The following is a 26,712-nucleotide window of genomic DNA, read 5'->3' as shown; positions in this document are numbered from 1 at the left end:
CTATTTCAAGAGGCCACGAGTTTGATACATGTACCCTTCATTTTTACTATATATATTTTTGTTGAGCAATATTATTGATATATTTCAAAGTAGAGTGTATATCTTAGTACATCATTTTTATTCAAGAGTTATCATCCATTATTTTCCACATTAATTTTTTTAAAAAAAAATTTATTTATATTTTTATAAATTTTAGAATGAAGGATATAAGATTCGTATTTTGTTTGGAGTGTACAAATAAAATTTTTATGCTTGTTTATTATTATTGTTTTTGGGTAACAACTTTTATGCTTCTTTTTTTTTTTGAAAAAAAGATAGCATGTTACCCACTTCATTCGTTAGGAGTAGGAACTAGACTATATAGGTGAGCTAATAGACCTCAGTCGAGATGAAAAAAAAAAAAGAAAAAAAACAAAAAAACAAAAAAAAGGAGTGGAGGCGTTAAAGCTACTTTGCCCCGATAAATTTTTCTCATAATTTCTTCAAGTATTTGATCTTATTGGCCGCTGCAAATGAGTCCGCATTAGCCTTTCTAAAGATCGCATTGTTTCTAGCAAGCCAAATAATTCACCAGCAGACTATCAGGCCGATCAGCCTAGAATAATTAAGCTAAGTTCTATATCTAGACATTCAATTATTCCAAACGACCGTCATACCATCCTCCAAATTCATAAACTGAATCTCTTCCGAGACTGTCACTGTTTATATATTTTTCATATTTACTTTTCTAGGTTTTTTCTTAAACACAAAAAAAAAAAAAAAAAAAAAAAAAAAAAAAAAAAAAAAACTCATCCAACTTCTAATTTTCTGTCTCTGTCATTTTCCTTGGTAAAATATCTTTATGCAGACCAGCAATATCATCAGAATCTCTAAAAGATTGNTAGAAAAATATAACCCGCCCCGAATCCGCCCCGATCCGCCAAGTAAATGGAGCGGGAGGCGGGAGACTCTTTTCTTCCTTCAATCTATCCCGATCCGTTAAAAATCCGCTCCCGCCCCGCTCCCGCCCCGATCCGCCCCGAATGGAGGGGTAAGTGGAAGCCGAAAATAAAATGAAAAGTAACCCGCCCCGAATCCGCCCCGCCCAGATAAGAAATGGAGCGGGAGGTGGGGGAACTCTCCCGCCCCCGGATTCATCCCGTTTGCATCCCTAACTAGCCCCTAGATTCTTTGAAAAAGATGAAACATTAAATTATGTTTGGTGATGTTTCCAACTTTTTCTCATTGTTTGTTTTCATTAATTAAAATCAATCAAAGGGTGGGTGGGTGGCTCATTCCCAGGAGAACTGTTTGAGGGTGTCAATTAATTACATTACATTACATTGGGACTGTGCTCACTTTATAGTGCTGTGCTTTCTTTTTTCTCAGGACTTTTTTTTGCATTTAGATTTCTGGTAAATTTTTATTTTAACAATAATTCTGTCAAAATTTAATTTGCAAAAATGGCCATGGGCATATCACGCAGGCGCCACGTGGACAGGGCCGGGCCCGTGTGTTAAGTTGAACACGGTGAACCATTCACCGTGTTTGAACACGGTGAATGATTCACTGTATTTAGTACGTATTTTTTATATATTGAAAAGATGAATAAGAAATAGGAATGTCAATAGATATGGATATCCGAAATATTATCCGAATTTAAATCCGAATAAATTTTATATATATATATATATATATATACACTTAATTTATTTTTACTTATTTATACAATATATAAAATATTTAATAATTTTTATTCCTTAGATCTTCATCCAATCTAGCGGGTTTTAAAAATCTATACCGTTGGATGAAGATCTAAGAAATAAAAATTATTAAATATTTTATATATTATATAAATAAACAAAAATAAATTACGTATATATATATAATTTATTCGGGTTTGGATTCGGATAATATTTCGTTGACATCCCTACTTATTTCACTTTTCAATATACAAAAAATACGTACTAAACACGATAAACCATTCACCGTGACACGGTGAATGGTTCACCGTGTTTAGACACGGTGAAACCCTGGCTCCAGTCCTGTCCACGTGGCGCTGACGTGGCACCTCCGTGGCAGAGACATGACCATTTTTATAATTTTAAGTTTGATAGGACTATTTTTAAAATAAAAATTGCTCGGGGGGCTATTTGCAGAAAAAACCCTTTTCCTCACCAAGAAAAACAGCTTTTTGTCTTCGAAAAAAGAGTGCTTGGTTGGGAACAAAAGTCAACAGGACATGGCCATGCTCTCACAATAAAATAAACTAAAATGGGTTAATTTTATACAGCTTCCAATAAACATATAGAGTATTAAATATATTTTTATAAAATTTAATTTTTTATATTTATTTTTATAAAAATTTAATTATTATACTTAATTAAGAAATAAATGTTGTCAAATTTATTTCTTAGTTATTAATCGTAAGTTTTTTTGCTTAATTAAGAATAAATTTTTATTTAATTTTGTGCCGAGATTTTAATCTCGGTTCCATTTATGTCCTTAAAATCACAAATTTATATTCGCGCAAAACTAATATCAAGGACCGAGTTATTATTAGGTTCAATCACACTGTACTACGTAGCATTTTTCTTTTTGTTTTTTCATTTGCTCTTTTTAAAACAATTGAACTATTTTTTTCTCACTAATCACCACACTAATCTTTAGGATTATTTTCATTTCCTATGCTGTACAATTTTTGTTTTCTCAAAAACTGAGGTGCAATCAAACTTTATTATTATTATTAAAGTTATGGTGGACAACACTAAAAAACGGGATCAAACTTCACGGATTATGTAAAAAGAATATGTTCACATTGCAAAAAACAATCAAAATAAGAACAAAGTAGAAAACGAAACCAAATGAGTTATTGCAGATCATATAAACATCACATGATAATCATCATCTCAACTTATAGTTCTTCAGAGAAAATTTCCTTGGGGGGGTGGACACGGTTCCCCACCAGCTGTTTAGTAACCGAACTATACCTACCGTCGCATACCCACGAATGAACAAATTGTTCGCTCGCAGGCTCCGAACAGAATATCCGACAACAAATCGGCAACAATACATGAGCGAAAATGCTCGGCTATACATACATCCCCCTGTTGTTGTAGTCTCTCTCTCTCTCTCTCTCTCTCTCTCCTACTACTGATGAGGAGAATTTTAGTTGTGAACCCTTTCGATTCACTCGTAGGGGTTTCTGAAGCTCCGTAGAAGTTCCGGTATGTCGTATCCCAGCATATCGTCCACAGTTTGTATCATCTTCGGCTTGAGCTTCTCAAACTTGTCGATATTGTAGCCGCCCAACACCTCTCTGAAGTGATCGACATTGGGGAAATCCCCGGCAGGCAGATGATATTCCCTCTGAACCTGATTAAACATTCAGAATGCATATCAACTACGAGTTAAAAACTTTATCAATCAATAGTATACCATGAATGAAAATTTGATCACAATGTACACATATTGCAATGACTGTATTTTAGCTACCACCTGGGTGGTACAACAATAAGTAAATGATATTCATGTACGAGCAACAAGAGAAAAACAGTGTGATGCTATGGGCCGACAGGTACAGAAAACTTGTACACGATAAACAACGGAAGGTGCTCTTACTTGAACTCGAGCTATTATAAACTAATATCATGTGCTACAGTATCGGATTTATATCCTTCACGTGAATGAAAGAGCAGAGTAACTCAAGTAGTACAAGCTACAGAAATATCATTTTGCACCGTAGACTTTGGAAGAAAGGTAAGAACTTAAAACTCGAGAAGAATATAAAAGTTGGTTAAATGATTTAGAATACGGTATGGTACTTTTGGACCACGATTATCACTTCATAGCAGCAAAATTTCCAAGAAGTAGCAAGAAATAGAAGGCTGTGGATATTCACACAATTGCACAGATATCCTAATGATTAGTTCGAAGGGAGTGTCTAGCATAATACTTCAAATAGTTTAATACCTTCGCGAATTCATCTTCTAGGTTATCTATGAGTCGCTGTTGAGCCTTAGCCTTGCCCATCATGGCTGGCATCTCCTTCCTTAGGTGGCTGACTATGTAAGCATGAATCTTGGCTGCTCTTGCACGTTTGACAAATTCATTTATCTGCAATCAAATGAAATGAGTTACCAATCTGTAATACCCCTAGTAATAATAACTAGGCTTGAGCATTTTGGGCCAGTGGTTTTTAGCCTAACGAGTTATTATTATTAGTGAGTCGGATCATTACATTTGGTATTAGAGATGAATAAAAGCCGGAAGTGTAAGAGCGAAATGCTATGCCAGACAAAGTGTTACACTATGGGGTTGATAGGAGTCACACCTCTTGAACCCGTAGGAGCCACCCCCAGAATCTCACATTGCTTGATAATTCTAATTTATATGTATGATTGGATTTGGATCTGACGAGGACATCAAGATCTAAACGAGAGGGACTTGTAACACCCCTAGTAATAATAACTAGACTTGAGCATTTTGGACTAGTAGTTTTGAGTCCAACAAGTTATTATTACTATTAGGTCAGGTCGTTATATAATCCACATTCAACTGGTAGTTAAATGAATTTTCTAAAACTAGATAAGATGGAAAGTTACCCGGCGGTCACAAGCCTTCTTGGGAATGTCTTTCAAATCCGAAAGGAGATCATCTTGTTCTCTCTCAAACAGCTCCTTCCCAATTGGACCGACAGCTGCTTCGTTTACTGGTTTGTCATTGAACGATCTGTAAATCAAGTATTTAAAAAAATTGATAAGTTGACAACAAGAAAATATTTTAGTGTAACAAAGAAACTAATGAATTGTATGGAAACCTGCGGTTCTAATCATCTTTTGTGAATATATGATGTGAAGCGCAACAAAAAATGGTTAAGATGACCTAGTGCAATGCCGAGCACTTCTAAACATCTTTTAGCTGGACAAAGTTTGCTATACAGCCCAAAGGATAGAGGCACTCTCACAGATGAGAAAATAACAACGAAAAGAGGAACAAAAAGAAAACTAGAAGATGATAATAGAGCTATCAATTCTACATACCCAATGTAAACACGCACAACTTCTGGGGTATTTAGAACTTTACCCAGCGACCACATTAATGCACCATATACTCTCATAAGCTGTAAGATGAAGACAAAGAATCATCACTTAACTGATAAAGAAAAATAACTATGTACATCAGTACATGACTACTAAAATATACACAAGACGGTGCAAAGTTATGTTTTGATTATGCAAATTTGTACCTGCTGAGTATCAACCTGATCTGCCTTATTTAAAACCACACGTATCTTGTCATCATGACCACGCAGAGATCCGATGACACGTTTGAACTCATCACTGATATCAAGCTTATGTGGATCAAAGAGAAGAAGAATAAGGTCGCACTTAGCAGCAAACCATGATGTAACACCAGTAAAATCATAGCTACGTTGTGTGCGTTGCTTTTCTCCGGAGAGTACGCCAGGAGTATCAACAAATGTGATGTGTTCCAGTAGCTTCAGAAATAAATACAGGGCAATGGTTGGTTTCCAATTTCCATATTAATTGATTTTTCTACATGTAACCAAGACTAGACCTTACCGCATGTGGCATCTGGGAACACTCAAACTTTGATAGAAATGCAGTTCCAAATGTCGTAAGACCACTGAAAGGCATGTCTGCTTGAACAGCAATAGTATTCCCAGGAATACTCCTTTCATCAGGTCCAGACTGAAAAGGACAGTAAAATTACTTAATTTAGTTACAATAAGAAGTTTCCTTGTGACAGAGAGAGTACAATAGTACAATTAAGTTAAAATTCTTCTGAAAACTGGTAGTCATGGAAGTAGAAGCTACAAAGAAAAAAAAGGGACTAATTATAGTATCAAATACATGGTCACTTGTATGAAGAAAACAATGGTCGAACATAAACAAAACATCTAATATTAATCACAACACTCCTAATTTGAGAATGAGAATCCATTCCATCCCCTACGATCCATGGATGCAAATACCCGAGCATTAATTGTTCGCCGATTCAAAGATAATAGTATATGAGCTAATCTAAATATGGTCTTACTCAAAAATATAACAAAAGTACAACCAATTCTGCCAATTATGCAAATTTTGTATGCTACTTTATGTACTCAATATTGTACCTATTCACCACATATTCATCTGCTGCCCTATAAAATTGCTCATGTTTACATGGCTCAGTGAAAATATCTTCTCTCCTAAGAACAGTCTTGGTTGGTTCTATTGTATAATTCAGGTTTGGGATGGAATCACCAAACTGGACCATTATCAACATAGCAAATTTCTGAAAATTCACATCTAATTGGATGTGAATTGAACTCAGGCAAAAGGTCCCTTCCTTTTCTTCATTCATCATTTCATCATTTTGAGGCATTTAATCAAGAATGACGCTTCTGTACATTGTATACATAGTCATCCATTATGTCCATCCAACAAGTGCCAGCTGCGTGCTGTAATAGGGGGTTAGTGGACCACATCACGGTGACCTGACCACCACAAAAAATGATTTCCACCGTTTGATAACATGCTTGCCAAAGTCGTAACAAAGCATCCACTACAATAAATCCTTTTTGCAATTTTTGGCATAATTTCTAAACAAATGTCACAAGCAATAAGCTTAACCTTTACTACTTTGATTTCACAGAATTTAAATTAATAAACTAATCCATTATTCTACTCTTTCGTTTGTTTACAGTCAACTCTCCAACTTTCAGATCAGGTAGAAGAATGACATTGAAAATATGCAGAATAGATATAGCCAAAGACTTCATGTTTAGGTGTGGATTTACCATGACAACTACAAATCTGTCAGTTGTAGGCTCTGGTCCAATATGAGCACCTGCATTGAGTAACACAAACTTTAGAAGGATTAATTAGGCAAAACAGCAGCATTTAGACCAAACTAATAGTCCAGCAAGCAATAAACCTGGATAGCCACATCTTAGCAGATGCTTAATAAATGTTGTTTTTCCTGTAGAATATTGACCCAACAGCATAACCATGGGCTTGGCATCAAAATCACTATTTGTCTACAAATGGAACCAATAAAAAGCATTAGGTAAAAACCATTGGACCCAAAACACCTTATTAAAACAGTATATGCTTATAACAGGAGCCGAAGCACAATTTACGCACCAACAAAGGAGAAACAAAATCGTTGAATCGGTATGTAACTTCCAAAGGCTTCAACTTTTCAATATATAGTCTCTTTAATCCGTCAATGATTGAAGTAACCGAGCTCAGAGGGATCTTGGCATCAAAAGAACAATCATAGAAATTAGAATATTAGGTAACTGCAGAATCAAGCATGACTATACAAATAGTTACCAATGGAACAATCATAGAAATTACAATATAAGGTGACTGATCGAATGGGAGGAGTCTGATTCAACATGTAATGCAAGTCATATGAGATCAGTGCTCCTTTATACTTATGAAATCTTTAGAACAATATCCTTTGAACTAAAATTTGGTTAAAAGATGGAAACTTATCATTAATAAACTAAAATTTGAACAAAAACAGCTTTGTCCATAGCCCAACAAAGAGTAGAATATTGACTTCAAACACACATATATATATATATATGTGTGTGTGTGTGTGTGTGTGTGTGTGTGTGTGTGTGAGTGTGAGTGTGTGTGTGCGCGTGTGCGTGTGTGTGTGTGGTAAAAAGACAGTTCAAGCCCATAATAAAAAAGACAAAATTAATAAAAGATGAAAACTTATTGCCTAAAAAGCTAAAATGACAGAATGATGACCGAAAAAGTACCTTCTTTGTTGATTTTGAGCTAAACCACTGTACTGTTGAAGGTATTTGGGGCTGAGAACTACCTGCACCAACACAAAATTACTAATAGATAGAAATATTCAACAAACTGTGTATTCTACCACAACATGTTCCTTACCATCCAGATCAGGATCACTTTTCTTCGGTGAGGGCTTAGATTTCTGGAAAGTAAATTATTCACAAGTTAGAGACTCACCATATAGACTTTGAACAATAGCATCTTACATGAAACAGAGAACAGTATCATAGACTCACTGCTAGTAGAACATCTAATCCTTCCATTATGGGTGGACTCAATTTACTCAAATCTGCCGAAATTGTAAAAAAGAATGTAAATCCCAAGTTCAGTAAGTAAGGAAGACTCTACTATTGCTTAAACGAAGTATGTCCATTTACTGCAGTGTAAATGTTATCAAAGATTAATGAATCTGGTTACGAAATAACCTGCATGATGAAGGGTGTCTTGGGTAATCTCATTCCCTGCCTGTGCAAGCGTAACAAGCTGTGCAAATCAAAGAGAAATTAATGATTAAGGCAAACTTGACCATTAATTAGGAAATGTAAAAAGCTAGATTATGGGAAAAACCTGCATTGCAGTAATGAATTCGTTGAAGCCAAGAAAACCCTGTCGTTTGGAGTCTGCAATTGCCCACACCTTCATAAATAATTAGGCAAAGATAAATCAATTCAAAGTGACTTTAATCACAAGAAAAGCAACAACCATTGACAAGTAATTATCATAAATAAATGAACTCAAATTAGCTAATCTAAAAAAAATATATATATCAGTATATAAGAACGAAAGGAAAAAAGAAATCCTTCAAGATATGTGTCAGTGAATGATATCCAAGCATCAACCTCAAAAATATAATGCCCCTTCCTATCAGCAAGTACAAAGTGCTGATGGGAGTGTTTGACAAAGGTGGTACCTATGATTTGAACAGTAACACCATAGCACTTTGATTGGCATCAACTTTACATTTTACCATAAAATGAAGTGCAGGACTCAGTTTCACTTGCGGCTTTGTAAAGTTTTTTGTATATTTATAATCTTAACAAGGACAAGAAGATTTTTTTTGTAAATCCTTTGCACCTTAATAGCTTGTGTACATCAGTCCCAGATGTCACAAGTTTCCACGAGTGAATCCTTGATCTCTGCTCTTCATCACCTTTATTACTCTTCACCGACATTATTTCCGACTTCATCACAAGTGGCACATCGTCCATGATAGAAGGTGTGGTATCTTGTTCTTGTGGTTAGGATTCCATCATTGGGGTGTCATTTATGAAGAATTTGGCTACTTTCTAAGGCACTCAATAGAGGTTAAGACCTATTGGTTGAAAGAAAAAAAAATTTAATTACCATAAATACTGGATTAAGAAAAGGCTCCATTTGGTACAATATTCTTCTTCCAAAACACTCTTCTGCATCCCTAGTTTCGTCAAAAAGGCTCTAAAAGAATTACTCGATGATACAATTGGATCTCTATATGATGTCCTAACACAATGCAACAATAATACATTAATAACACCTTACAGCAACCCTGGAATCATATTACTCAAGTTTCGAACGAAGGTTTCTTATCTTGGATAAACCTAGTTTAACCAAAGATCTTGAAGATATACAGTAATCAACATACTGACATAGATCGATTCTAGTGGTGAGTCCACGCATGAGCTCTCACAATATGGGTCATCTTTGTAAAGAAATTCAATTGATTCTAGAAGTTGAACATAGAAAGTACTTAATAAAGAACTCTACCACACCATCCTCTTTGTGATGTTTCCAATGGCCACCAAATTAGTGACTAGATGTATTCATCAGTATATATACCAAATCCTTGAGGTAAATTATCATCATCAAACAGATGAAACCAACTTTATGCATTGCGAGCACTTTTAAGAATTCTCGGACCTTACACATATTTGGAAAGGATACTAATCTATTCACCATTCATCATCATCTTCTTTCCTTCTGCTGCTATCCGTCTTTCCAGCTTCAGTATAATTGTTTACTAAATCCAAATATTCCCTGATTATTGCACGTTTACTGCATTCCACCTTGCATCGTATGGAATTCAAGCCACTGAAATAAAGTTAGAATACCTCCTAAATCATAAATCATCATATTGCTGGATTCACAAATCCCAAGAGCCTCAAATGGGGAAGGCAAAAGGCATTTCCCTGCGAACGCTTTACAACTCTTCTTTACTTCCCTCTTTTTACTTATTTTTGGTTTGCTACAACCTACGCTATTTTCATACTTCAATTGTCCAGTTTATCTTCATTAAATCTATCAAAGCCACCACATTACTCCAAAAAGCGGAAAAAGAAAAAAGCTCATCTGCATAGCCAAACAGAGTGTGATATTGGCAAGGATGAAAGTGCCGTGGCACGGAGTCGTACAGGAAACTTGCCGGCACGGTGCGTGCCAGCAAGTGCCGATACATGCCGGCCAAAAAAATATATGTGTGCCGACACGTAATGGCATGAAATATTTGTTTTCTTTAGCAATAAAATATGCCAATTATTTATTATGTATTTTTATCAAATCTTTTGAACTTTGTTGAGAAAATCATATATATATATATATATATATATATATATAGTATTTTGGAAGCATGGTTCCAAATAAACCACAAGACGCCACGTCGCGCAATTTCATAGAAGGTTCCAATATATCTTGAGAATAGTATTACTTACTGTGTTCCAGTTTATATATATATAATAAAAATTTTAAACCCTTAAACTATTTATATTTTTAAATTAAGTTAATTTATACAAATATTCAATTATTTAAAAATTATCCTTAACTTTTCAAATTCTTTCATATTAATTAATGAGGTTGTTTTTTTAGTTTTAAAGTCAAAATAGAAAAGAAAATTTTTGTATTATGTAAACAACATATAGCACAAAAAAATTTTATCGTTCTTACAACTTAAAAATAAATTAAAATTTATTTATTAATATTGCATAAAAATTATATTATATATAATTATAATATTAAAAATAAATGACATTAATTTAATAAAATTTTAAAAATATTGTTATAACTTAGTGCAAAGCATAGGTTTGTTACTAGTTACCTACTAATTTTAAGAATAGAGGGTTTTGAGTTGTATCATCGGCACGGAGGCTATATCGTAACGATATTTTGCTGGCACGATATGGGACGGTGGATACAGCCTGTACCGATGGCACTTTAATCCTTGGATATTGGTAAAAAATCTCGATTCAAGATTGCAATACATGCGGTGAGAAAGTAGGATTAGAAAACATTTAGTCGGTTTCCATGCATAATATCACGTTCTGTATATCGCAATGTGTCGGTTATGATATATGTTTTACGGTCTAACCGGAAAATAGAGAAGCATACCTCTATATACTTTCGCTTCAACTTTGTTTTGCCTACTAGCATTGAACGGGCCGTTGAACATTAAATGCGCAATCGGAGTACAGCAAAAAGGACAATATGATATTGATATTGATCATACACCAACACATAACATCAAAATCAGCAACAAATATATCAATCACCTGTTTGAGCTCCGGCCGCGACAACTTCGACATCCCGAAGAACTTGATCGCATCGGGCCCTGTGATTCGCCCATCCCCATCTACAAACGCGGCAAACCCCAAAACCCAAAAAGTTAGGGCACGAAAATGATGAGGTTACAGAGATCCATGCTAAAACCCTCCCGAATACCTGAATCGGCGAAGGAGAACCATTCCTGGTAGATCTTTTGGTCCTCTCTCGAGCACGTACTCACCGGAGACGATCCGATGTCCATGGCGGTGGGGATCTTTAGAGAGAGAAAATCAAGAACTGGAGAGAGAGAGAGAGAGAGAGAGAGAGAGAGAGAGAGAGGGAGAAGCGAGGGTTTGAGAACAGGGGAGGAGAGAGATGGTGATGAAAGAGATTGGGATGGGGAATTTGGGGGAGTTAGGGGGGAATTTGATGGTCAGCGGATTTTGAACGACGAGCGCTCGAGTTGTTGTTTTTTTTTTTTTTTTGAATTACATTTTGTGTAACTTTTGAATCAAGAATTTAAGTGCTGTCGTACGGAATTGTGTCAAAAATTTATCGATATTGTACGACATGATGCGTGCCGGTTATAAAAAATATTTGTGTATCGATATATAATGATATAATATTTATTTTTTTCAGCAATAAAATATATTAATTATTTAGTTTATACTTTTATCAAATATGTTAAATTTTATTAAAAAATATTTATTAATTTTAAAAATATAGGGTTTTGAGTTGTGCCATCGACACGGAAGTTGTATCGTATCATTATCTTACCGACACGATAGAACACGGTAGATACGGTTTGTATCGATGGAAACTTTAATTTTTTTCTTAAACATTAATTTTTATTTGTTATGATAAAATACGAAAAAAAAAAAAAAAAACAAACTATAAGCAAATATTTATTTTTTTAACCTTTTTTTTCTTTGATATTTAAAAATCTATATCTTATTCTCTCAAAATTTCAAAAGTATTTTCAAGAGTTCAGAGCTATATTTGATATTTTATTCTTTCAAAACATCAAACATAAAACTAAATTTAAAATTGAGTCTTCAAATCAAAACAATAAATCAAATTCAAACTAAAACTTAAAAATTAAAATTTACTTCAAAATTTTAAAAATAAACCATAATTTTCAATATAAATATATTAAAAAATTAATATTTAAAAGTGAGTTGACAATTCTAAACATAAAAATAATTTACAGTCTAATTCGAATTCAAACTATAAAATAATTAAATTCTATTTGAATCTATAAATTTAGTTTAATTTAAAATTTAAAATTTAAAATTTGAATGTAGAGTTTGAATTTAAATTTAAACTCATAGATCCAATATAAAATATTTAATTGAATATATTTTAATCCAAGTTTAAATAAAAAGTCAATTTCTAAATTTAAAGCTTATATTTTAAATAAAAATTATAGTTAAAAATGTTAAATTTAATTTGAAAAAAAAATAATTGAGATTTTTTCAGACAAATATCCATTATGTCCGAATTCAATTTTCAATCCGGCATAAAAGGTCATATTAGAAAAAGCGTAATTGCGAGATTTTTATTCTATTGGAGAATCGAAATCGGAATGAAACTCTGTTTGTTGGTATTTGATGCGCCAAAATTCTATTTCGATTTTCTCCATTCCTAAGTTAAAAAAATAAAATAAAAATAAAATAAAATAAAGATAAACCAAACATGCCCTAATTAGATGGGGACATGGTTTGGTGCAGTGGCAGTTTGGCACATTCCAAACTCTTTTGCCCCCATTGTGGGTCCTTCCCAATATAACCTAATTGGCTCATTTGAAAAAACAAAGAAAATTGTTATAATTTATGGTTTAAACTTTATAAATTTAAACTATCGTGATTAAGTCCTACATGCTAATTTAGTTAACTAAATATTTATATATCATTGACATAAAAATAATATAATATTTTTATTATTGTGTGTTATCAATCATAATATTATTATATTATTTTTTTATATTAGCAAAATATGAGTTGTGGAATTTAACGGTAACAATTTATAAGGTTCACCGACCGTCTCTAGAGCAAGTGACAAAAGATTTGGTGGTTGGTACCCAAGACCCAAGTTCGAATCCTATTTGATTCACATTTCTAGCTAAGTTTATTTCTAAATGAAATAAACGAAGCGGATAGTGTGCTACCTATCTCTCAAAAAAAAAAATACAATTTAGAAGGTTCAAGATAGGAAATTGTAATATATTATTCCTCTCGTAGTTGAAGACCACCAGTGTACAATTACATGCCTCTCGTTTTGCTTAATTTACTAGAAAATATTGTGATTACAAATAATTTATTTGGTTATATGCAATTGGAGGTGAATTTTAACAATTTATTCTTTTATATGTGGTGGTGAGATTACTTTCAATGTAGAAAAAAAAAAAATTTATTTAGAAAGTGATTAGGGAGGTACATTTTATTTAAAATTACTCTTTTCTACTACTGTAATCTATTTGGATATAGTTCTGGCTACTACAGCTGTGCCTCCTAAATGTATTTTCAACTATAATAATTGAATTCAAATGCATCAAAATACTAAAGTTGAATTTGCATGTAATTATACCTGTAGTTCTTTCTTTTTAAAAACATGAAATTTATTCAAAAAAGCCGGCTAGGATTAGAACGTATATTATTCCTGCGAAAAACACCCAAAACGTCTTTACCTAAATTCGAAGCAAGCAGCGACTTTATGATTACGACGTATATCAATCCAGGAAAAAAAAAGCAAATACCCAAAATGCAGCTAAATTCCAAAATGTATACATTGTCATATTTACACTACATCATCAGCGACAAGTTAATTATATCTCTCTTTTTGAAAAAAAAAAGTATAATAAATTTTTTTTTTAATTAATCATGATTGAACAAGTGAACTCAAATGAGACAATCCTATTGATTGGAAATATTGCGTCAGCAATATAACCAGTACATTATAAACTTTTCCGCTAAACTCGGGGTTTCCTCAGCCAATTCAAATGAAAAACTGACCTGTGCTTCCAGTGAAATTAGTCAAGCAATCAGCCGCCAATTTCATGTAACAAATATAATAATATTTTCTATAAAATAAATATTTATTATATTTTATTAGTTGTGTTCGTGTCGTGTTCGTGTTTTAATATTTTGGAAGTTGCGAAGTTAACATGTTCGAATTGTTTTGCGTTGACCGTCTCGTGTTTCGTGTCAATGTCGTAGTATAAAACAGCAAAATGTGATTTTTTTTGAATCATAAGCTGATAATGTGATAAATGTGCGTTTGGCCTAGATTTTAAAAAGTGATTTTAGAGCCAAAAACGATTTTATCTTTAACAGAACGCTTGGCAACCTCCTTTTCAAATTTGATTTTGATTTTTAGAATCAATGTTCTGATTTTTTAGAGTTCAAAATTAGAAACAGTTAAAATCTGCTTACTGAAATCTAATTCTGATTCTGGACTCAAATTTTAAATTTAAATTCAGAATTTCAAACTTTATGTTTGAATTTTAACTTTTAAATATTAAATATTAAATATTGAATATAAAATATTAAATTTCAAATCTCAAATCTCAAATTTTATATTTTTAATTTAATTAATATCTTAAATTTCAAATTTAAAGCTTTAAAATAAAAATATATTGAAGTTTTAATTTTTAAAATTAAAATCTTAATTTTTAAATTAGAAATTTTTACATTCGTTGCTCCAACTCCCAAGCCACAAGGGTTAAAGGGTTTTAAGGGTTGAAGATCGTTGGCGGAACAATCACCTCCGACGGCCCCGCGCGAAACGAAACCGATGCTGCTCAAATCCGTCGCATCCGCCATTAATGGCCGCGAGCTCCGAAGAACACTCTCCTCCTCCTCCTCTCCCTTCACGGCGGGGGTGCGGTGCTCTTCTCATGGCCGCCGCAGAGTCATCGACGTGGCCGCCAAGGACGGCGAGCTCCGCGTCTTCCTCGTCGCCGGCGAGGTCTCCGGCGACGCCCTCGCCTCCCGCCTCATGGCCTCCCTCAAGAACGTCTCCCCCGTCCCCGTCCGCTTCGCCGGAGTCGGAGGGTTAGTTTCGTGTAATCGCGTCCCCCTTTGTGTCTGCTTCTGTTTCTGTTTTCAGCTGCAGTTGCATGTTTGACTCTGCATGTGATTCTGCGCTTCTGCTTTTAGTTGTAGTTATCTGTACGGTGTTGGTGAATTTGAAAGGTTTGAAGCTTCTGCTGTGGCGGAAAGTAGAATAGTGAGCTTCAGCTGCAATTAGAAAAAGTTTGGAGTTTCTGCTGCAACGAAATGTAACATAGCAGTTTTCAGGTGTAAAGGCAAAAACTTCAAAGCTGAGTTTTTGATGACTCTGTGTTTTTTTTTCTGCTCTAAGTTGCAGTTATGTGGCTTCAGTTGCAATTGGACAAGTTTGGAGTTTCTGTTGCAGTGACATGTGGTATAGCGATTTCAGGTGTAAAAGCAAAAGCTCCGAAGTGGAGCTTTTGATGACTCTGTGTCTATTTCTGCTCTAAGTTGCAGTTATGTGGCATCAGTTGCAATTCGACAAGTTTGGAGTTTCTGCTGCAGCGAAAAGTAGTATAACAATTTTCAGGTGTAAAAGCAAGGCTCCAAAGTGGAGCTTTTGATGACTCTGTGTCTATTTCTGCTCTAAGTTGCAGTTATGTGGCATCAGTTGTGATTAGAAAAGTTTGGAGTTTCTGCTGCAGCGAAATGTAGTATAACGATTTTCAGGTGTAAAAGCGAGGCTCCGAAGTGGAGCTTTTGATGACTCCATGTCTATTTCTGCTCTAATTTGCAGTTATGTGGCTTCAGTTTCAATTAGAAAGGTTTGGAGTTTCTGCGGCAGCGAAAAGTAGTATAGTGATTTCAGGTGTAAAAGCAAGGCTCGAAAGTGGAGCTTTTGATGACTATGTGCCCTTTTCTGCTCTAAGTTGCAGTTATGTGGCTTCAGTTGCAATTAGACAAGTTTGGAGTTTCTGCTGCAGCGAAAAGTAGTATAGCGATTTTCAGGTGTAAAAGCAAGGCTCCGAAGTGGAGCTTTTGATGACTCTGTGTCTATTTCTGCTCTAAGTTGCAGTTATGTGGCTTCAGTTTCAATTAGAAAGGTTTGGAGTTTCTACGGCAGCGAAAAGTAGTATAGCGATTTTCAGGTGTAAAAGCAACGCTCCAAAGTGGAGCTTTTGATGACTCTTCTGCTCTAAGTTGCAGTTACGTGTCTTCAGTTGCGATTAGAAAGGTTTGGAGTTTCTGCGGCAACAAAAAGTAGTATAGCGATTTTCAGGTGTGAAAGCAAGGCTCGAAAGTGGAGCATTTGATGACTCTTTGTCCATTTCTGCTCTAAGTTGCAGTTATCTGGCTTCAGTTGCAATTAGACAAGTTTGGAATTTCTGCTGCAGTGAAAAGTAGTATAGCGATTTTCAGGTGTAAAAGTAAGGCTCCATAGTGGAGGTTTTGATTACTCTGTGTCCTTTTCTGCTCTAAGTTGCAGTTATGTGGCTTCAGTTGCAATTAGAAAAGTTTGGAGTTTCTGCTGCAGTGAAAAGTAGTATAGCGATTTTCAGTTGTAAAAGTAAGGCTCCATAGTGGAGCTTTTGATGACTCTGTGTCCTTTTCTGCTCTAAGTTGCAGTTATGTGGCTTCAGTTGCAATTAGAAAAGTTTGGAGTTTCTGCGGCAGCGAAAAGTAGTATAGCGATTTTTAGGTGTAAAAGGAAGGCTCTAAAGTTGAGCTTTTGACGACTCTGTGTCTATTTCTGCTCTATTTTGCAGTTATGTGGCTTCAGTTGGGATTAGAAAAGTTTGGAGTTTCTGTTGCAGCGAAATTTAGTATAGCGATTTTCAGGTGTAAAAGCAAGGTTCGAAAGTGGAGCTTTTGATGACTCTGTGTCCTTTTCTGCTCTAAGTTGCATTTATCTTTATAGCATTAACTGGTAGAAAAGTTTGAAGCTGCTACTATCACGGAAAGCAGAAAATTGATTTTCAGGCCTAAAAAGCTCCATTTTGGAGCTTCTGATTCAGCGACATGGATAAGCTGTTAGGAGGAACTTAATTAATATAAATTGCTTCTACTAATAGTACAACCCAAATATCATTTTCTCAAATAGCACTATACTTTATAGCAAGGCCAAACAGGTTCTAAGTATCCTATCTTTTCGTCTTCTTGCAAACTCCTATTTGGCTACACATAAATTGCCAAATTGGAGTCCAGTTCGCATTTCGCTAATTTTCAGTAGGACTTCCATAGTGTTTATGCTAGCAAGTAATATCTTTTGTTAACAAACAAGTGCAGCTAAGCTCTTTCTTACTGGAAAATGATAGGAGTTATGTAAGTCTGGCTGATGGAAATCTGATTAGGTCTTTTGCTGCATTGATGTATGAATTTATGTACGTATCACTAGTTGTATGTTGTCAATTTGTTAGTTGTATTTGTTGATACTTTGATAACCATGTCTGCATAATCTTGCACGGTTCATCTCAAAATAGCCATCTTATGTCTGAAATACTCTTTTATTGATTCAGGTCATTGATGCACAAGGAAGGCTTGCAATCTATCTTTCCCATGGAAGAAATTGCAGTGATGGGTTTGTGGGAATTGTTGCCACACCTAAATAACATTAGGGTGAAGTTGTGCGCAATCTAATCTTTTCTCCTTGTTGTTACTACTCAATGTGCTTTAGTGTGTCATTGAAACTCCCACTCATATAATGAACTTATATGTCACAGATTAAGCTAAAGGATACTACAGAATCAGCTATATTATTCCAACCTCATGTTGTTGTGACAGTTGACTCAAAAGGATTCTCTTTCCGCTTTTTGAAACTGCTCCAAGGTACGAAGGAGCTAGTTAATTAACTTGTGCATATGTTTCCTTTGTCAAACTTGAGATATTATTATCTTGTATCATGTAGGGTGAACTAAATAGATGATGTTATACAGGTAGATACATACAAAATACTAACAGTCCTGTACATGTTCACTATGTTGCGCCATCATTCTGGGCATGGAAGGGTGGTGAAACTAGGCTTACGCATCTACGCCACTTCGTGGACCATATCTTGTGTATACTTCCATTTGAAGAAGAAATATGCCGATTAAATGGATTACCAGCTACATACGTGGGCCATCCCTTGTTGGAAGATGTCGTATTCTCAAGTAAGGTAGGAAGTCTTGTCATTATCCTTTTTATATTTTCAAGGTAATTTTTATTTACCTTGTTGTTTTCATATTAATCGTTTTTTATTTAATTTCCAAGTGTTGTTTGCAAAATTATTTAGTTTTAATCTTATTTTGTTAGATATATGGTGAAATGTCATCAACTTATTGGTTGGTTGAAGATTTTTCTCCAATTCAAACTTGAAAGCAAGTAAGACACCACGAAGAAAACCTTATGGAAGATGATCTTGTCCAATTTAAATAATGTTGTAATAAACCCTGCTGATCGTTCATGATTGAGGGGAAAAAGAAAATGTTCTTCAATCTGTTCAGCAATTTTCGGAGAACCTTTCCTTCTGCAGAACTGCTGCTTTTTTCTCCTCTTTGGCCTTTTCTTCCTTCTTCAACACTCGTGAAAAGATTCCATGTCAAAGAGTGACCAAATAAAGATACTAATCTAGTACAAAATGACACCAAACTACCTAATCAATTGCGAAACATTAACCATTGTTTTGGTTATAGCCCTGACGAGTGCATGACTTGAAACCTTGTTGTCAGTTGTAGTGAAGAAGGTACTTCCTGATTTAGGCTGTGCCATAGCTCCACGAATAAGGGTTCATAATTTAATGATAAATTTCTATATCTAAATTATGCATAAATTGATCAGACTTTTGATTCATGTGTATATCAGCAGATTAAGGATGTTATTGTTGCCAATTACCTGAAGGATTACCTGTAGGTGGATAAAGAAGGAGCTGTTTATAAGTACATGCAGATGCTCCCTTTTGAAGTTGAACTGTTTAAGTTATTAAGTTTGCATCTCAACGATTAAGTTATTGATTTTGTTGATCAGTCTCTACCCTCTTGCAGATGTCACTATATTCCTGTAATGTCTCTTTAAAATCTATGGAATGAAGGATGGGTTTCACATAGTAGTTTGTTAATAATAGGTACTTAGCAGCTTCTTTTTTTTTTTTGTCAAATTATATTTAAAAGACATGTTATTTCTTCTTTGTGAGCATGAAGCCACTTATACATCCTGACCCAGTCATTCAATAACACAACTCAAATTTCTGAACATATCTCTGTCCGCATGGTAAGACCCTCACTATAACATATAGTTATGGAATCAAGGATTTAAATGCCCATCGGCATGGACTGTGCCTACCATGCCATACTATGCTAATAAAATATCAGCACGATATAGTCGTCATGCCAATGGAACAGCTCAAAATTCTCTTTTCGTTGAATTTAGCAAGTAGTTATATCAATAAAGTACCAAAAAATTATAAAGATATATAATAACTATAATATATTGATGCTAAAGAAATTAAATATTTCATGCCATAGTGGGTACACCGGTTAATTTTGTGAATGACACACTTCAACACGGCACGACATGCGTTGTGCCGTACTGTGCTAGCAAGTGCTCGGCATTATGCTATGCCATGACACTTGAATAATTGTGTGGAATAATTCTTCATAATGTTCTATGTAGTTAGTAAAGTTGTTTTTTTTGTGCTAACAATCATTAACTTTTTTCTTGGCAACTATAGGTCAACAGTACTTTTGTTGCATAAGTAGAAAATATTTCATATAATTTACGGGTCTGTACTTCCCAATGTTTTTGCCTTATAAAGCGAGTATTTCTAGATTCTACAAATCTATGCCTAACTCACTTGTCTATTCAAATATTTTCTAGTTTTTTAGTGCAGTTTTCTTGATGAATGATTGAATCACTCTCTCTTGTTGTTTAGACTTAATTATCTTTCTTATACTAGCAATGTTTTTTGAAGCAAGCGATGGGTGAGAAGTTGGTTGCTATTCATTGTAGCCAACAGAATGTGGTACTTAATTATAGATTAGCATTTCTTAGTAACTTGGGTTAGTAGATTGCAGTATTATTCCTAACATAATGTGGGATTAACAAAATGGCATGAACAAAATAGGAATAAAATCTGAAATGTTGAAAGGCAGCTAACTAGCTTCTTTCTTTGTTGAAGAGTTTATTTTATCTTCTTTAGAGAGTTTAGCGCCTGTAAGAAATCAACTTGATGGTTGCCTTAATGTTGGAATCTATTTTATAGGAGTTGGAATCATCATTTGATAAATGCAAGTTTCAAGGAAATGTTGAAGCTTTTCGACAGGAAAATGGATTATCCTCAGGTTATTGACTCATCTGCTTTCATCTTTATTTAATGCTATTGTCTGTGAGATGAGTTTATTTGGCTGTGTATTTGCCAGTCAACTTAATACTTGTAATGGACTTAGTATCCAATGATGATGGGTGTTGTATTTCTGTGATATAACACCTAATGGTTTCTTGCATATCAACTATATTTCTCCACCCAGGAAAACAAGTGCAGTAATTCTATTATACTAGTGCCACTATACTTTTTATTTTTCTTTCATGCAATTACCTCAGTAAGGGGAAGAATAACTGCATGGATTCGGTGACTCCTATGCACGTGGTTGAAGAGGTGAGAATGCCTAATAATGCTTAACTAAGTAATTGTGCCATTAGATTTTGCAAATTAAACTGTGATTCCAGTTACTGAGAAGTGCTTACTATCGCTATTGTGAGTTTACTTGCAACCAAGGTTTTACTACCAGTTAGTTGTCTGATTGTTCATTTTACAATTATGCTAAAAAATTGTAATTGTCGTCAATTATATGGATTGCCATCCTCCTCTTGGTTTTGGTGGTTCTTGGACTATTAAATGTTGGCATGACCATAAATATGATTTGAATTGTCAAAGTGAAAATAATATATTATAATACTGCCATAAATACTTTTCCTGGTACTGCTGTCTTTAAGCTTTCTTGATATTCTTCATTCTTTAAGCAAATTATACCTTAATTTCTTATGCTTAAAGCAATTAACTTTTCTAAATCGTTTCACCTATGATGCTACAGTATGGTGATTCTTATGCTAAAATTTGACGAAATGTCGCCAATCGATTCTTTCAAATATTAAAATTAAGTAATATTTTTCCACGTACCCCTCCCAATGCATGTATATATACCCTCCTAGTTCTTTTTCCCTCTTTATAGTTCTTAGACAGAAGGATAGGTGGTATTTTATATGTCACAAGGACGCCCTTCTGTTGATGAATACTTGAGCTTTTTCGCTTTATGTTGCTCTGCTTGAGTCGCCCTTTTGTCTAACTGTACTTCTAGATTCTTTTTGACATGCTGTAACTCTAACATTTTTCAGGACATGGCTTACCAACTAAGTCTTTCCATCAATTGAAACAAAATTTATATTTTACAGAGTCCACAATCATTACCTTACTACCTGGAAGCAGGTTACAGGAGGTTACTCGCATGCTTCCCATCTTCTTGAAGACAGTGGAATTCCTAAAAAATTCAATCCCTGAGCTCTCAACTATCATTCCTGTCGCACCCAACTGCCGTGTGGAGACTTATATTAACAACGCTATTCGGACGTGGCCTCTTCGCGCTATATTGATACCTGGGGAATCAATAGAGAAAAAGTATGAGGCTTTCAGGGTGAGCTTACTATTAAGTCTTTAATGCATGCTAGCTAATTTATTTTATTGAATTACACATTCGTTGTGACCAGTTCAAGAGTTAATATTTTCTGGCTTTCTTTAGAGCATATAGCGTTTGATATAACCAAGCGTCCATGTCAAAGCATCAATTACGGATATAAGTATGATATTTCCATTTAATTATAATAGTGATTATATAGTTCATATTTCTGATGTTTCTACTTTTTGTCATCAAGTGTTGTCCATGCTTTGAGGACAGAGTAGTTTCCCAGACAATTCAGTTGTTCTTTTTCATTCCCTGGTTTGGGAAAAGCAATGTGTTGCACAACTTATCAATTTCTGCACATCATTGCTCGAGTAGTTTTAGTTTCTGCCTATTTTCTGTTTTCATGCAAGGTCGTATTTTGCACTATTCCGAGTTCTTTGATGTCTATGGTAAAGAAGCTACACATCATTATTATCCACTTTCGATGTCCTAATAGTAATAATAATTACTCGTATTACAGTGAGGTGCCTTTTCTGTTGCTGCTAATGCTTTGTTGCTGTAGGCTTAGCTGGTCTGAAATCTTTCACAATGTTTGGCCTATTTGATTTCATTGAACATAATCTTTTTCTTCTTTGAAATTTTTTTTTTTTTTATTTGCAGGCTAGTAGAGCTGCATTATGCACTTCTGGTTCAGCTGTTATGGAGCTTATGCTGGCAGGACTTCCTAGTGTGGTTGCGTATCGAGCTCATTTCATCACGGAGTGTATTGTCAAATTAAGGACGAAGCTAAATTTTATTTCGCTTCCCAACATACTTTTGGAGTCAGCTGTTATACCAGAAGTGCTTTTTCGTGCTTGCACATCTGATAATCTAGTCAGAAAACTTAGGTGAGTTTCTCTCGCTCATGCACTTAATAATAACTTTCTCCTTCTAATGTAATTTTTTTTATCCATATTTTAGGACAATTATGTTTTGTCGCCTTTGTACCAATTAACCATCATACTGTAAAATACCTGGAAACAAGCAACCCATCTTTATTGTCGTATAATAGCACCACAATATTATCATAGCAGAATCACAAAGTTTTATTTTTCAGTATCTAACTTTTTGTAGTATGGTGGTTTGAAGGCTCTATTTCCAAGGCAAAAGCATTATTGCAGAATGCAAAGATTTCTTGCCTGCCTGTTTGGGTTTCCCTGGGTTTCTCCAATGATCCTTTTTTTTTAGTTTTCTGCAATTTAAGTACACTTGCAAATTACGAAATGAAACGATTCCTTTAATTATATAAAGTAGATGTCTTCTTTGTTAAGACTTTTGTAGACTATAATAAGTTAATTTTGTTTGTATCGTAGGACCAATCGCGTTGTTCAAATTTCTGTAGTTTTATATATATTGACTAGTATGAAAACGGAGCTAGTCTACGTGCGGCCAAGCTAGTGCGTGGCGTATACATGGGTAGATGAATACTTCTATGGGAGTATATGCAGTTGATATAAAGTGAAAAAAGTAAGAATAATTGACATTACGCATGTTTGCCACTAGTTTCACATCTAGATTTCTTTGAGAAAACTAATGCCTATTTTCGTTTGTTCTCGCTCCAGGGAAGTACTCTTCAATGACGAAGTTCGTCGACTGCAGATTTCATCTGCTGAAGAGGTCCTTCAAATTCTGCACAATCCGATCGCGCAGCGCAGCAATTCAATACTCGACCAGTTAGGTTTTTCCTCGTATAAATGCTGCCCTAGCATGATTGCCGCATCAACGGTGCTTTACGCAGAAAAGCTGCAAAAAAGCCATGGGTTAGACTCAAATTTTGCTCCTTAGATGTTAGAGAAAGATTAATCATGCAATAGTATTCTCTTTTTTCCGTCGCAATTCCTGCAATATCTTGGATTTGCATCAGATGCCCATTTCCTGCAATATCTTCAAATACTTGTTAGTGCAAAAGTTGCATTTGTGTTACTTGTCTACAACCTCCGAATCCGAATATACTTAAAATTTTTTAGGTTTGTTTTTCACAATGGTGCTGTACACATTGTTTTTATTTTTGATTTAATAGCAGATAAATGCTGTTTACTGTATCCATTATTTTCCTTAATTCTTGTAGTAGTAAGAGTTGTTGCTTGTTTGGAATTTGACTATGCTAAAATAAACTACCATTCATTGGTGACTAACAAAGCCTGGTGTATGAACTAGTAGTCGACTAAAATTAAATAAAATAAAAAGTTTGTTATTTTGAAATGATTTAAAAGTTTAGATTTGTTGCGTATATTTTTACCAATACATCACTTGTTTGTCTGTTTTTTTTTTTTTTTTAGAGAAATGTAGCATACTCTAGGCTTTGATTATGTTTTAGCTAAAAATAAGAAGTAATTAGATTTCGAACTTAGACCTCGAATATCAATAATTAACATTTCGTATGGTTTGTTGTTTTTTTCTCTTTGGTGGGGGAGTAGCATTTTTCTTTTTTTGGTTTCTTTTCATTCTTTCAGACTTTTTTAAAAAATATATTTTTTTAAAAAAATTCTAATAGATCAAATAATCTTTTTAAAATTTTATTTGGTCAAGTAACTCTCTTCTTGCCTTGTCACTTCAGTGTCATGTTGGGCAAAAATAATTTATCAATTTTTAAATTTTATTAAAATCGACGAATGATTTATTCTTTTTTGATTATTATTTGCTTGATGTTGAGTGGGACAAAATAGGATTATTTGGCCGAATCAAATTTTGATTGAATTATTTGGTCAATTATAATTTTTTTAGGACAAACTTCAAATACCATTTATGTGGTTTCACACTTACTTATTTTAGTACCCTGTAATTTTAACAGTATTAATTTAGTATTTTGTGGTTTTTTTTTTTTTTCGTTAGCTTCTTAGGTAAGATGTCGTAAAATTATATACAAAAAAACTTCAGATGTCCTGTCTAGGTTTATCAAATATTCACTTTAATATCTTATAGTTTCAATTTTATCATTGATTTAATAAAAAAATTCGATAAAAAGAAAAAAAATAAAATCATAATGTACTAAATTGATACATTTTAAATCACAATGTACTAAAATGGGAAAGTGCGGAACTATAAGAGTGGTATTTGAAGTTTATTTTTTTTTATTATTTTTTTTATTTAGAGTTCATTTTTTTTAAAAAAAATCTCATTTTCTCTCGCTTTCTCACTCTTTTTTTTTTTTATTGTGTGTGTGTGTGTGTGTGGTGAGGTATATTTCAAATATATACTGAAGCTTGAGATTTGTGTGGCTTAGGTTAAGATGGGGTGTTCGTCTCCCCCTCCCTCATCATCATCATCATCATCATCATCATCATCTACCACTCCCTCCTCCTCTTCCACCACTTCACCCCCCCACACACCACTCCTCCTCCTCACCGGCGAAAATGGCGACCTCTTTCTCCTTCTCCGCTTCCGCCCCCGCCCTCCGCTCCCCCCGCAACCTCTCCAAGCCCTCCCCCCTCCCCAAATTCTCCATCGTCGCCGCATCAAACCCTAACCCTAACCGTAACCCTAACCCCAGCAGCAACGAACCCTCCCTCCACAGCCGCCTCCTCCGGGCGCTGGCCCCGGCGGCGGCGATGGCGGCGGCGGCGGTTCCGGTGCCGGCGCTGGCGGAGCAGATGGAGAAGGCGGCGCTGTTCGACTTCAACCTGACGCTCCCGGCGATCGCGGTGGAGTTCCTGCTGCTGATGGTGGCGCTGGACAAGCTCTACTTCACCCCGCTGGGCAAGTTCATGGACGAGCGCGACGCCAAGATCCGCGCGCAGCTGGGCGACGTGAAGGACACGTCGGCGGAGGTGAAGCAGCTCGAGGAGCGCGCGGCGGCGGTGATGAAGGCGGCGCGCGCGGAGGTGTCGGCGGCGCTGAACAAGATGAAGAAGGAGACCACGGCGGAGCTGGAGCAGAAGCTCGCCGAGGGCCGCCGCCGCGTCGAGGCCGAGCTCGCCGAGGCCCTGCAGAGCCTCGAGCGCCAGAAGGAGGACACCATCCGCGCCCTCGACTCCCAGATCGCCGCCCTCAGCGACGAGATCGTCAAGAAGGTCCTCCCCCTCCCCTGAATTCTTTCTTTTTTTATCTTCTTCAAAAAATATAAACCCTAAACCCTAGATTTTGGTACTTGGTATATTATTGCAATGCAATGCAAATACGTTCTTCTTGTTGCTGCTTCTTGGTTATGTCTCCCTACTGTCTATTGATCTGATAAAAAGTTGTATATTGATGTTGTTGTCATTGCCTGCAAACTGTTTGTGAAAATGCATAGTAGGAAATACTCTAGAGTGCAAAAGTTTATATTACTGATGTGACGTTCCTAACCAATTAAATCCTTCTTATTGTGTTCAGCCTAAGGATTAAAGTGTCTATCGGCATAGACCGTATCCACCGTGTCGTATCATGCCAGTAAGATATCGACACTATACAATTCCGTGCCAATGGCATAACTCAAAATCCTCTATTTTTGAAATTAGGAAGTAACTTTCTCAATAAGGTTAAAAAAATTTAATAAAAATATATAATAAATAATTGGTATATTTTGTTGCTAAAGAAAATAGATATTTCATGTCATTACGTATTGGCGCGCATATATTTTTTGTGGCCGGCACTCCTCAGCACGATGCGGCACGTACCGTATTGTATCGTGTCGGCAAGTTTTCGATACGACTCCGTGCCACGACAAAATCTTTAGTTCACCCATCCCATCATATTTATTAAATTTTTTTTTTTATTATGTTTTTTTCTTAAAAGAAGAAA

At 35.1% G+C, this 26,712-nt stretch overlaps 3 protein-coding genes across 5 annotated transcripts; 2 read left to right on the top strand and 1 right to left on the bottom strand.

Moving 5' to 3' along the window:
- LOC109712178 (EH domain-containing protein 1) lies at positions 2,837–11,774 on the bottom strand. The gene is made up of 16 exons (XM_020235603.1): positions 11,490–11,774; positions 11,321–11,400; positions 8,370–8,438; positions 8,228–8,285; positions 8,039–8,091; positions 7,902–7,944; positions 7,766–7,827; positions 7,134–7,247; positions 6,925–7,027; positions 6,788–6,837; positions 5,565–5,693; positions 5,228–5,479; positions 5,022–5,101; positions 4,584–4,710; positions 3,952–4,095; positions 2,837–3,354 (listed from the first exon to the last, which is right to left on the bottom strand). The coding sequence occupies exons 1-16, from the start codon at positions 11,572–11,574 to the stop codon at positions 3,169–3,171; spliced, it is 1,635 nt and encodes a 544-aa protein (XP_020091192.1). The 5' UTR covers positions 11,575–11,774; the 3' UTR covers positions 2,837–3,168.
- On the top strand, positions 15,050–24,128 carry LOC109711209 (probable lipid-A-disaccharide synthase, mitochondrial). Of its 3 annotated transcripts, none has more exons than XR_002216538.1 (8): positions 15,050–15,364; positions 17,821–17,920; positions 18,025–18,130; positions 18,238–18,458; positions 20,541–20,619; positions 21,671–21,950; positions 22,615–22,841; positions 23,556–23,682. XR_002216538.1 is itself a non-coding variant. In XM_020234140.1 (8 exons), the coding sequence occupies exons 1-8, from the start codon at positions 15,105–15,107 to the stop codon at positions 23,776–23,778; spliced, it is 1,455 nt and encodes a 484-aa protein (XP_020089729.1). In that variant the 5' UTR covers positions 15,050–15,104; the 3' UTR covers positions 23,779–24,128. The 3 variants fall into 3 exon arrangements, 2 of the variants coding, with proteins under 2 accessions (XP_020089729.1, XP_020089728.1); XM_020234140.1 differs by having other exon boundaries at positions 21,728–21,966; positions 23,556–24,128; XM_020234139.1 differs by having other exon boundaries at positions 21,671–21,966; positions 23,556–24,128.
- LOC109712204 (ATP synthase subunit b', chloroplastic) lies at positions 25,251–26,258 on the top strand. Its single transcript, XM_020235643.1, has one exon. It carries the CDS (start codon positions 25,347–25,349, stop codon positions 26,019–26,021), a length of 675 nt encoding a protein of 224 aa, XP_020091232.1. The 5' UTR covers positions 25,251–25,346; the 3' UTR covers positions 26,022–26,258.

Source organism: Ananas comosus, linkage group 6, assembly GCF_001540865.1.
Source record: "Ananas comosus cultivar F153 linkage group 6, ASM154086v1, whole genome shotgun sequence".
NCBI classification, from domain to species: Eukaryota; Viridiplantae; Streptophyta; class Magnoliopsida; order Poales; family Bromeliaceae; genus Ananas; species Ananas comosus.
This window is presented reverse-complemented; position numbering and strand designations above follow the sequence as displayed.